The 13,749-nt window shown below is 39.4% G+C and overlaps 1 protein-coding gene across 2 annotated transcripts in view; it reads right to left on the bottom strand.

The window, feature by feature from the left end:
- Positions 1 to 1,358: 1,358 nt before the first annotated feature.
- The window catches only part of SLC9A6 (solute carrier family 9 member A6), a 70,140-nt gene continuing 57,749 nt past the window's right edge, over positions 1,359 to 13,749 (bottom strand). For both annotated transcript variants that reach the window (XM_057495745.1, XM_036919145.2), the window contains exon 16: positions 1,359 to 4,061. In XM_057495745.1, coding sequence (XP_057351728.1) covers positions 3,789 to 4,061 — 273 coding nt within the window. In that variant the 3' untranslated portion in view covers positions 1,359 to 3,788. The remainder of the gene's footprint in view (positions 4,062 to 13,749) is intronic.

Genomic DNA, 13,749 nt, shown 5'->3' with positions numbered 1-13,749 from the left:
CAGAGGCACTGCTCAGGACAAGCTCTGCCATAAAAGATGGGCCATTGGTGAAAATGTTGGAAGGCAGTGTGAAGGCATGGTGCTAGCCAGGTTGCCTTGCCCACGGAGTCAAAGACACACAGGAGGGCACTTCACTAAGAACTTGAGAAAATTCCCAGCCAGGGAACTCATGTCTTCCATCCAACAGTGCAGCAAATAGACGGACAGAGCTGACACTTCCCGTCCTACCCTGGACTGATGATGACAGACAGTGGGCAGCAGAAGTCTGCAATTCCTTTCATCACACTTCCAGTTATACTCAAGATGGACTAGCCCATAGCCTGCCACTGGAGCCAGTAGTGTAGTGCTTAGCAATCTAGATTTTGAATCAAGACTGGATTGGAGTCCTGATCTGTCACTTACTAGCAGTGTGATAGCTTCCCTGCCCCTCAAGTTTCCTCATCTGTGAAATGAGTATAATAGAATGTGCCCTCACAGCATGATTAAGATTAAATTAAAATGTAGACTTAAAAATACCTCATATATACATTGCCTATATTTAAGAGGGGCTAAAAAAATGGGAACTACTACTGTTATTATTTTCAATTTATTTCAGGCCTCATACCTCATACTGCATCACCTGTGTGGGGTATTTCCTTTCAAAGGATTTCTGATTAAGTTAAAACCTCTATACTTCCACCTCCTTACACTCCTGCATTAAGTCAAGTTAACAAATGTACTTACTCAAATCTACTGTAGGGTTTCATTTGTGAATTAGGAAACATCGGTTTATTCAAGAAAAGAGTCTGCGGTGTGTAGGCCCACCATCCATGTCTCTCACTGGGCCCTATGAACAAGGAAACTGGTATCAATGGCAACAAAACACAATAGTGTGATCGGTGCCATTACTAGACTAGACAAGGTTGCTGTCAGCAAGCTCCATAAAATTCATGTACAAAAAGAAAGGCCTATCTTCAACTTGGAAAAAGAACTATTTGTGTGATCACATTTTTAACCAAACTTGGAATTGCCTTTCTCTCTAACTAGATACAGAATATAATCTCCCCATATAATGGAACTAACATTTTCATGACATTATCCATTACTGAGCTAACAGGCTACAAATCAATGTGCATAATTCAACTGCTTTGAGTCATATCCCTTAAATGGCCCAATTGTGACCTTAAGCAAATACATTCAGCCTTACACATAAACACCAAAAATTTGCCACCCCATAAGTCATGTTCTGTTAGGTTTCTGTTTCTTTTAAAAACATCAGTCACCCCCCTTTCCCAGTAGGCATATAGGTAGAAAAATAAATGAAGTCAGCACTCTTTACTTCTCACGAGAATAAACTGTGACTCAAATACGGTGAGTGGTTATTTGCAAGGCTAGAAGTTTTTTAATGACAGATTGTCCTAAAAGAAACTACTACGACATCTGTCCAAGTACTCCACGGGAAAACAAAGATACATAAAGAGTAAATGTCTATTACTTTAACAGCAGATTGCCAAACACGGACAACTAGGATAAAATGCCAAGGAACCTTAAAAAATAACTTCAAAAGATGCAACGTTCAAGTCATTCAAATGTGTAGGGTCCACAAAGAACAGAAAAACAAGTCCGAGAGCAGTTCTACTTGTATGTGGTGGTAACAGACTGTACTTCATCCAAGTTCGTTCAGTTGTCTAAAGCCAACAGATGTTTGAGAAGAGTTTGTTTTTTCTTCTTTGCTTGGAGATGTGCACACAGATTAGAGGAGAGGAGAATCTTCTAGATGCTGATGTAAGCACAGCAGGCTTGGTTACCCTTTCACAAAGTACGAAGGCAGATTCAGTTGACTGAAGCTTTATCAGTTTCCCTAAGGAAGAAGTCTTTATGCATGCTGAAACAGACGAGTTACTGAATTTGTCATGCTAAGTATTTACAGGCATTTTCATAAAGAGAGCTCAGTAACCTGACAGAATAAAAAAGGTAGTTGTGGATTTCTTGTATAACCTTTTACAACTTGAATAATTTCATGGGTAGATGATGCTGAAGTTCAAAGCCCCTGAAACATACATTAACAAGAAATTATTGACTGCATGAAGAGGCACACATCATATAAAATGCACACTTCACGGGGTTCCTGCATAGCAGGAAATTTGCTACCACTACATAACAAATGGCTATGCCAACAGTTAGAGCTGCCACTCAGGGGTACAACAGTAGAATTCCCTTAAATTCTCAAGGAGTGTTTGCAACAACACAGATACTTTGGGAGAATAAGTACATCTTTTGTTTGGAAGGATCTTTTTCGTTGGAGAATTTGAGCATCATGCAAACAAGTCAATTTTTGAATTGGATAAGATTTAAGGCAAGGCTACTCAGACCTGAGGGGGAAAATAACCAAAAATGTTGTTATTTTTCTTCTGAAACATTACCAGGTCAGAGTCACAATCAGAAAGTATCCGCCTTCTAAGTGTTCAATGCACCTTTAGGTATTTTCAACAATACAAAATAGAATCCACTTTCATACTCTGAATATGAAATGGGAAGTTGTTGTTGTTATGTACTCTTCCTTGAAGACTGTAAAAAAAACACATGGCAGCTTACATATTTCATATTAAAAAGTAACATGAAAATGAAGACAACTACACCCAGTGCACATGAAGGAGCTGCCGTCCTTTACAGTGAGCTCTCCACAGCATTGCAGTCTCTCATGACTGACTTCAGTGTAGTGTGGGACAATCATGGATTATAAATTAACTTTTGACATCAACTACAGACTAACGAGTGACAATTAGACACAGTAAGTTCAAAAATTTTACATTTTGCTCCTGTTTGGCTGCTAAAGAGCAGCAATTTAAATTCATATAAAAATTTCTGACCACAAAGCTTGCTATACAGATAAAGTACATGATCAAAAAGTAAGCAGCAATTGAATTTAATTAAACTTATCTGGCACAGAATATTTACATATTTGGGAAGAGAGACCTCTAAAACCACCATTCTCTTTACTTCCCTCCTGCCCTCTCTGCCCACTTTCCATCCGCCCCAGCCCCTCCAAATGGAAACCAAGTGCTCTGAAGTATATACACCTGTACTTTGGCTAAGCTGGCTGGATGATGTGACTCCGGTCTACCATCTTGGACTGGAAGAAAAGAACCTGTCTTGGAAGTCAACTGCAGCCTTCTTTTCTGAATAGCAGTGTCCTGCAGTCAACGAATATGTTCTTTCACAGCAAGGGGGAGGAAGGGCCCCCGCACTTCACTCCCCAACCCATAAGGGGCAAGATCTGAAGCCGTGAGCCTCTTGCACCAAACAAGTCACCAGAGAAAAAGGAAAGAAAAAGGTCATAACAGAGGCAGCAGCAGTCAACACAAGTTTCCCCACAAAGGAACCGCTCCTCCATGGGCCCCCTGGGGAACAACACTCCCTCTTTGCACTCGCTCCCCTCCCATAAAACAAAATTAATTTACATCACAAGAACTTGGTACTCTGGTTAAGTGTCAGGTAAATATAAGAAAGAGTAAATCTGTCACTTTTTATACTTTAATTGAGACGTAAAGCTAACAGAACACACAATATCACTGTGAAAATACTTTCTAAAACAGATCCAGTCTACATAGTGCAGCCAATAAAATGTAAAAGAATAGTTTGCTCACAATCTGCCTTGTACAGGATATTTATATTCTTTCGATGCCATATAAATACCATTTATATAGCTTAAACATTCAGAGACATGCACTGGGACTTTTTAGGTAGTACGAATTTCTTCACAATCACATGTGCAAATTTTACAAATCACTAAGTGAGTATTAGTAAGCTTAGGCTGGACCATGTCTTGTATTATCTAATAAATTTAATGGGGGCTCAGAATCATCCATAGGAAGAACCAGACGTGTTCCCCGAATGACCAGTTCATGGTCCCCAAATGCAAGCTCCCGATCCAAGGCATCTTCAGAACTGTTCCCCATAAATCTCCTAGGTGTAGCGGATGTTGCTGATTCAGTGTTCACAGTAGAATCCCCATACGTCAAACTAATATCACCATCATTGAGAATAAGATCCGAGTCATCATCTTTCAATTGTTCCTGGTTCTAAATGCAAATAAAATAAATTTTAAAAATCGTTACGTAATGCAAGAAACATTTTCAATAGGAGAATTTTCAAGGATTTCCTACATAAAACCCTTTGGGTCTGGCCTGCTGCCCTCAGGATAAGACTAAAGTCCTTACCTTGGCTTAAAAGACACTGTGTAACTTAGGCCTTTCAGCTTCAACTCCTAGCACAACCTGCTTCTGCCACCCCAACAGCCCCCTGTGTGCCTGCCTTCATGTGACTACAGCCTACTTATCACCAAGGTCTCAGCTTAAAAGTCACTTCTACCCAGAGTTCTTCCTTGATCTTCCAAGGCTAGCTTAGCAGTCCCTCCTGTGCTCTCTCCCAGTCTCCCTGTACTGATCTGCCTCCCTAAAGAGGCACTTACCATTGTATCACAATTGCATGTGCACTGGTCTGCTCTACACACCTGCCCCCACCACTAGACTCTAAGTTCCTTCAGGGCTATGGTTCAACCATTAACAGTTTGGGGTACAAAGAAAGTATTCACTAAATGGGAGTTCAATTGATTATTGAATAGATTTATATAAATGAAGCCTTTATGATTGTATTAACAATGCCTAGAAATATATTGCCCCTCAAATATACTGAACTGTCACTGCATACTTGTCTCCCAGTTTGATAAGCTTTAGTTCTAATGGAAACTTTGTGGCCAAAAGAATATAATTAAATAAAGTTCTACAAAAGAGAAAAAACTCAAGCACATATAATGTCATTCTGGTAAATTAAAAAAAGGATATGTGAGGGGATTAAAGATGGCGGCGTGAGAGGAGAGACAGAAGCTTCCTCCTAAAACTGGGTACAATTAGAAAATTTAATTGGTACAACTAATCCTGAGAGCAACAGGAAAGAGGATGCGTCAGACTGCACACACCTGGAGAAAAGAGCAGACCTCAGCGAACGGGGTAACGTACCAGAGCTGTGGCTCCACGGGACCCGAATCCCTGCCCCACGCCAGCTCACCAGTGGGAGGAAGAGAAACGGAACAGGGAGGGAGTGGAAGGCTTGGGACTGCTGAATACCTAGCTCCGGAGATCTGCGTTGGGAGCACAAACCTACCTTTCATGGTGCTTTCATGAGACTCGCATGACTACCGGGTTGGAAAGTTAATACAGGCAGAGTTCCTGGGGAGACTGGGATTCCGGCTGCTTGTGGAAAGCAGGGATCCATATCTGGCTGCTCTGGGACAAAAAACTTATACCTGTGTGCCCGGCCCACTGGCTCAGGCAATGGAGACAGGAACAGGAGCCAGGAGGCAGGGAACAGCTCTTTCCTACCCCCAGTACTGCTCCCCTGTGACCCCTGACATTGCTTCAGGGGCTCAGCAGCTCCAGAATAGAGCTTTGGGACACTAGAGGGCGCCATAAACAAACATGAAATGCCAAAGGAACCTTGTCCAGAGTAAAATTATTAATATAACTCCCAAGAAAGATTTAAATGATATGGACCTCGTGACTCTTCCTGAAAGGGAGTTCAAAATAAAAATAATCAACATCCTAATGGAGGTAAGGAAGGACATCCAAGAACTCAGGAATGAATTCAGGTCAGAGATCCAATCATTAAAGAACACGATGGAGGGTATTAAAAGCAGGTTGGATAAGGTGGAGGAGACAATAAATGAAATAGAAACTAGAGAAGAGGAATACAAAGAAGCCGAGGCACAGAGAGAAAAAAGGATCTCTAAAAATGAAAGAATATTGAGAGAACTATGTGACCAATCGAAGCAGAACAATATTCGCATTATAGGGATACCAGAAGAAGAAGAAGAGAGAAAAAGGGATAGAAAGTGTCTTTGAGGAGGTAGTTGCTGAAAACTTCCCCAATCTGGGGAAGGAGATAGTCTCTCAGGCCATGGAGATCCACAGATTCCCCCTACACAAGGGACCCAAGGAAGACAACACCAAGATACATAGTAATTAAAATGGGAAAGATCAAGGATAAGGACAGACTGTTAAAAGCAGCCAGAGGCAGAAAGAAGATCACATACAAAGGAAAGCCCATCAGACTAACCACAGACTTCTCAGCAAAAACCTTACAGGCCAGAAGGGAGTGGCATGATGTATTTAATGCCATGAAGCAGAAGGGCCTGGAACCAAGATTACTTTATCTGGTGAGATTATCATTTAAATTTGAATGAGGGATTAAACAATTTCCAGATAAGCAAAAGCTGAGAGAGTTTACCTCCCACAAACCATCTCTGCATTCTATTTTGGAGGGACTGCTACAGATGGAAGTGTTCCTAGGGTTGGATAGCTGTCACCAGAGGGAGTAAAATCATGGTAGGGAGGGTGGAGCAGCTGATTGCGAGGCAAATGCAAAATTAAATTGACTATCCCCAAAGCCAATCAAGGGATAGAGAAAAAGTATAGAATCTGACACCCAATATATAAAGAATGAAGGAGGAAGAAAAAGGAGGAGAAATAGAAAAGAACCTTTAGATTGTGTTTGCAACAGCACACTAAGTGAGTTAAGTTAGACTCTGAGATAGTAAGGAAAGTAACCTGGAACCTTTGGTAACCACGAATCTAAAGCCTGAAATGGCAATAAGTACATACTTATCGATAATCACCCTAAATGTAAATGGACTGAATGCACCAATCAAAAGACATAGAGTCAGTGAATGAATAAAAAACAAGACCCATCTATATGCTGCTTACAAGAGACTCACCTCAAACCCAAAGACATGCACAGACTAAAAGTCAAGGGATGGAAAAACATATTTCATGCAAACAGTAGGGAGAAAAAAGGAGGAGTTGCAGTACTAGTATCAGACAAAATAGACTTCAAAACAAAGAAAGTAACAAGAGATAAAGAAGGACATTATATAATGATAAAGGGCTCAGTCCAACAAGAGGATATAACCATCATAAATATATAAGCACCCAACACAGGAGCACCAGCATATGTGAAACAAATACTAACAGAACTAAAGGAGGAAATAGACTGCAATACATTCATTTTAGGTGAAGGGCCCCCACCAGTAAGATGGCGAACTTCCGGCTTCTCTTCCGGGTCCTCAGTTCCCGACGGCGCCACCTGAAGCCCAATCACCTCTCTCCCACTCCCACTCCCAGCACCTAGCCAATAGCCACCAGCCCCGTAGAAGTAACACCACAATCACCCCATGCCCCTTCCTATATAACCCAGCACCTTTCCCCAATAAAGCGGAATTCTCTGGTGAATTGCTGCTGTGTGTCGCTCCTTTCCTTTCATTAGGAGACTTCAACACACCATTCACTCCAAAGGACAGATCCACCAGACAGAAAATAAGTAAGGACAAAGAGGCACTGAACAACACACTAGAACAGATGGACCTAATAGACATCTATAGAACTCTACATCCAAAAGCAACAGGATACACATTCTTCTCAAGTGTACATGGAACATTCTCCAGAATAGACAACATACTAGGCCACAAAAAGAGCCTCAGTAAATTCCAAAAGATTGAAATCCTACCAACCAACTTTTCAGACCACAAAGGTATAAAACTAGAAATAAATTGTACCAAGAAAGCAAAAAGGCTCACAAACACATGGAGGCTTAACAACATGCTTCTAAATAGTCAATAGATCAATGACCAAATTAAAATGGAGATCCAGCAATATATGGAAATAAATGAAAACAACAACACAAAGCCCCAACTTCTGTGGGACGCAGCAAAAGCAGTCTTAAGAGGAAAGTATATAGCAATCCAGGCATATTTAAAGAAGGAAGAACAAACCCAAATGAATAGTCTAACGTCACAGTTATCAAAATTGGAAAAAGAAGAACAAATGAGGCCTAAAGTCAGCAGAAGGAGGGACATAATAAAGATCAGAGAAGAAATTTAAAAAATTGAGAAGAATAAAACAATAGAAAAAAATCAATGAAACCAAGAGCTGATTCTTTGAGAAAATAAACAAAATAGATAAGCCTCTAGCCAAACTGATGAAGAGAAAAAGAGAATCAACACACATCAACAGAATCAGAAATGAGAAAGGAAACATCACGATGGACCCAACAGAAATACAAAGAATTATTAGAGACTACTATGAAAACCTATATGCTAAGAAGCTGGAAAACCTAGAAGAAATGGACAACTTCCTAGAAAAATACAACCTTCCAAGACTAACCAAGGAAGAAACAGAAAATCTAAACAAACCAATTACCAGCAAAGAAATTGAAGTGGTAATCAAAAAACTACCCAAGAAAAAAACCCCTGGGCCAGATGGATTTACCTCGGAATTTTATCAGACATACAGAGAAGATATAATACCCATTCTCCTTAAAGTTTTCCAAAAAATAGAAGAGGAGGGAATACTCCCAAACTCATTCTATGAAGCCAACATCACCCTAATACCAAAACCAGGCAAAGACCCCACCAAAAAAGAAAATTACAGACCAATATCCCTGATGAACATAGATGCAAAAATACTCAATAAAATATTAGCAAACCGAAATCAAAAATATATCAAAAGGATCATACACCACGACCAAGTGGGATTCATCCCAGGGATGCAAGGATGGTACAACATTCGAAAATCCATGAACATCATCCACCACATCAACAAAAAGAAAGACAAAAACCACATGATCATCTCCATAGATGCTGAAAAAGCATTCAACAAAATTCAACATCCCTTCATGATAAAAACTCTCAGCAAAATGGGTATAGAGGGCAAGTACCTCAACATAATAAAGGCCATATATGCTAAACCTACAGCCAACATCATACTTAACAGCGAGAAGCCGAAAGCTTTCCCTCTGAGATCGGGAACAAGACAGGGATGCCCACTCTCCCCACTGTTATTTAACATAGTACTGGAGGTCCTAGCCACGGCAATCAGACAAAACAAAGAAATACAAGGAATCCAGATTGGTAAAGAAGAAGTTAAACTGTCACTATTTGCAGATGACATGATATTGTACATAAAAAACCCTAAAGACTCCACTCCAAAACTACTAGAACTGATACCGGAATACAGCAAAGTTTCAGGATACAAAATTAACACACAGAAATCTGTGGCTTTCCTATACACTAACAGTGAGCCAAGAGAAAGAGAAATCAGGAAAACAATTCCATTCACAATTGCATCAAAAAGAATAAAATACCTAGGAATAAACCTAAGCAAAGAAGTGAAAGACCTATACCCTGAAAACTATAAGAAACTCTTAAGAGAAGTTAAAGAGGACATTAACAAATGGAAACTCATTCCATGCTCTTGGCTAGGAAGAATTAATATCGTCAAAATGGCTATCCTGCCCAAAGCCATATACAGATTTGATGCAATCCCTATCAAATTACCAACAACATTCTTCAACAAACTGGAACAAATAGTTCAAAAATTCATATGGAAACACCAAAGACCCCAAATAGCCAAAGCAATCCTGAAAAAGAAGAATAAAGTGGCGGGGATCTCACTCCCCAACTTCAAGCTCTACTACAAAGCCATAGTAATCAAGACAATTTGGTACTGGCACAAGAACAGAGCCACAGACCAGTGGAACAGATTAGAAACTCCAGACATTAACCCAAACATATATGGTCAATTAGTATTCGATAAAGGAGCCATGGACATACAATGGGGAAATGACAGTCTCTTCAACAGATGGTGCTGGCAAAACTGGACAGCTACATGTAAGAGAATGAAACTGGATCACTGTCTAACCCCATACACAAAAGTTCGAAATGGATCAAAGTCCTGAATGTAAGTCATGAAACCATAAAACTTTTAGAAAAAAACATAGGCAAAAATCTCATGGACATAAACATGAGTGACTTCTTCATGAACATATCTCCCCAGGCAAGGGAAACAAAGGCAAAAATGAAGAACTGTGACTATATCAAGCTTAAAAGCTTCTGTACAGCAAAGGACACCATCAATAGAACAAAAAGGTATCCTACAGTATGGGAGAACATATTCATCAATGACAGATCCCATAAAGGATTGACATCCAAAATATATAAAGAGCTCACATGCCTCAACAAACAAAAAGCAAATAATCCAATTTAAAAATGGGCAGAGGAGCTGAATAGACAGTTCTCTAAAGAAGAAATCCAGATGGCCAACAGGCACATGAAAAGATGCTCCAAATCGCTAATCATCAGAGAAATGCAAATTAAAACCACAATGAGATATCACCTCACACCAGTAAGGATTGTCATCATCGAAAAGACAAACAACAACAAATGTTGGCGAGGTTTTGGAGAAAGGGGAACCCTCCTACACTGCTGGTGGGAATGTAAACTAGTTCAACCATTGTGGAAAGCAGTATGGAGGTTCCTCAGAATGCTCAAAATAGAAATAACATTTGACCCAGGATTTCCACTTCTAGGAATTCACCTTAAGAATGCAGCACTCCAGTTTGAAAAAGACAGATGCACCCCTGTTTATCGCTGCACTGTTTACAATAGCCAAGATATGGAAGCAACCTAAATGTCCATCAGTAGATGAATGGATAAGGAAGATGTGGTACATATACACAATGGAATATTACACAGCCATAAGAAAAAAACAGATCCTACCATTCGCAACAACATGGATGGAGCTAGAGGGTATTATGCTCAGTGAAATAAGCCAAGCGGAAAAGGACAAGTACCAAATGATTTCACTCATATGTGGAGTATAAGAACAAAGGAAAACTGAAGGAACAAAACAGCAGCAGAATCACAGAACCCAAGAATGGACTAATAGTTACCAAAGGGAAAGGGACTGGGGAGGATGGGTGGGAAGGGAGGGATAAGGGCGGGGAAAAAGAAAGAGGGCATTACGATTAGCATGCATAGTGCGTGGGGGACAGGGGGAGGGCTGTGCAACACAGAGAAGACAAGTAGTGATTTTACAGCATCTTACTACACAGATGGACAGTGACTGTGAAGGGGTATGTGGGGGGGACTTGGTGAAGGGGGGAACCTAGTAAACATAATGTTCTTTCTGTAATTGTAGATTAATGATACCAAAATAATAAATAAATAAATAAAAATCAAAGAAAGTCACAAGAGACAAAGGACATTACATAATGATAAAGGGGTCAGTCCAACAAGAGGATATAACCATTATAAACATCTATGCACCCAACACAGGAGCACCTACATGTGTGAAACAAATACTAACAGAATTGAAAGGGGAAATAGAATGCAATGCATTCATTCTAGGAGACTTCAACACTCCACTCACTCCAAAGGACAGATCGACCAGAGAGAAAATAAGTAAGGACACAGAGGCACTGAACAACACATTAGAACAGATGGACCTAACAGACATCTACACAACACTCCACCCAAAAGCAGCAAGATACACATTCTTCTCACATGCACATGGAACATTTTCAAGAATAGGTCATATATTAGGCCACAAAAAGAGCCTCAGTAAAATCAAAAAGACTGAAATTGTACCAACCAGCTTCACAGACTACAAAGGTATGAAACTAGAAATATATTACACAGAGAAAACAAAGAACCCCACAAACACATGGAGACTTAACAACATGCTCCTAAATAACCAATGGATCAATGACCAAATAAAAATAGAGATCGAGCAATATATGGCGACACATGACAACAATAATTCAACACCGCAAAATCTGTGGGATGCAGCCAAGGCTGTGCTAAGAGGGAAGTATATTGCAATACAGGGCCTACCTCAGGAAAGAAGAACAATTCCATATGAACAGTCTAAACTCACAATTAATGAAACTAGAAAAAGAAGAACAAATGAGGCCCAAAGTCAGTAGAAGGAGGGACATAATAAAGATTAGAGCATAAATAAATAAAATTGAGAAGAATAAAACAATAGAAAGAATCAATGAAAGCAGGAGCTGGTTCTTCAAGAAAATAAACAAAATAGGTAAACCCCTAGCCAGACTTATCAAGAAAAAAAGAGAGTCTACACACATAAACAGAATTATAAATGAGAAAGGAAAAATCACTACAGACACCACAGAAACACAAAGAATTATTAGGGAATACTATGAAAAATTATATGCAAACAAACTGGGTAACCTAGAAGAAATGGACAACTTTCTAGAAAAATACAACCTTCCAAGGCTGACCCAGGAAGAAACAGAAAATCTGAACAGACCAATTACCAGCAACGAAATTGAACTGGTAATAAAAAACCTACCTAAGAACAAAACCCCTGGACTAGATGGTTTCACTGCTGAATTTTATCAAACATTTAGTGGAGACCTAATACCCATTCTAATACTCATCCTCCTTAAAGTTTTCCAAAAAGTAGAAGAGGAGGGAATACTTCCAAACTCATTCTCTGAGGCAAGCATCACTCTAATAACAAAACCAGGCAAAGACACCACAAAAACAGATCACAGACCAATATCCCTGATGAACATAGATGCAAAAATACTCAACAAAATATTAGCAAATGGAATTCAAAAATACATCAAAAAGATCATCCATCATGATCAAGTAGGATTTTATTCTAGTGATGCAAGGATGGTACAACATTCGAAAATCCATCAACATCATCTACCACATCAACAAAAAGGACAAAAACCACATGATCATCTCCATAGATGCCGAAAAAGCATTCAACAAAATTCAACATCCATTCATGATAAAAACTCTCAACAAAATGGGTATAAAGGGCAAGTACCTTAACATAATAAAGGACATATATGACAAACCCACAGTCAACATCATACTTAACAGTGAGAAGCTGCAAGCTTTTCCTTCAAGTTTGGAAACAAGACAAGGATCCCCACTCTCCCCACTTTTATTCAACATAGTTCTGGTGATCCCAGCCATGGCAATCAGACAACACAAAGAAATACAGGGCATCCAGATTGGTAAAGAAGAACTTAAACTGTCACTGTTTGCAGATGACATGATATTGTTCATAAAAAACCCCTAAAGAATCAACTCCAAAACTACTAGAACTAATATCTGAATACAGCAAAGTTGTAGGATACAAAATTAACATACGGAAATCTGTCGCATTCCTACACACTAATGATGAACTAGCAGAAAGAGAAATCAGGAAAACAATTCCATTCACAATTGCATCAAAAAGAGTAAAATAACTAGGAATAAACCTAACAAAGTAAGTGAAAGACCTATACCCTGAAAACTGTAAGACACTCATGAGAGAAATTAAGGAAGGTACCAATCAATAAAAATACATCCTGTGCTCATGGATAGGAAGAATTAATATTGTCAAAATGGCCGTCCTGCCTAAAGCAATCTACAGATTCAATGCAATTCCTATCAAAATACCAATAGCATTCTTCACCGAACTAAAACAAATAGTTCTAAAATTCATATGGAACCACAAAAGACCCCAAATAGCCAAAGCAATCCTGAGAAGGAAGAATAAAGCTGGGGGGATTATGCTCCCCAGCTTCAAGCTCTACTACAAAGCCACAGTCATCAAGACAATTTGGTACTGGCACAAGAACAGACACATAGACCAATGTAAAAGACTAGAGAGCCCAGATATAAATCCAAGCATATATGGTCAATTAATATTCAATAAAGGAGCCATGGACATACAATGGGGAAATGACAGCCTCTTCATCAATTGATGTTGGCAAAACTGGACAGTTACATGCAAGAGAATGAAACTGGATTACTGTCTAACCTCACATACAAAAGTAAACTTGAAATGGATCAAAGACCTGAATGTAAGTCAAGAAACCATAAAACTCTTAGAAGACAACATAGACAGAAAT

The sequence above is a fragment of the Manis pentadactyla genome, chromosome X (genome assembly GCF_030020395.1).
Source record: "Manis pentadactyla isolate mManPen7 chromosome X, mManPen7.hap1, whole genome shotgun sequence".
Classification (NCBI taxonomy): domain Eukaryota; kingdom Metazoa; phylum Chordata; class Mammalia; order Pholidota; family Manidae; genus Manis; species Manis pentadactyla.
The sequence above is the reverse complement of the archived record's forward strand: the minus strand, read 5'-3'. Positions and strand labels throughout refer to the sequence as shown.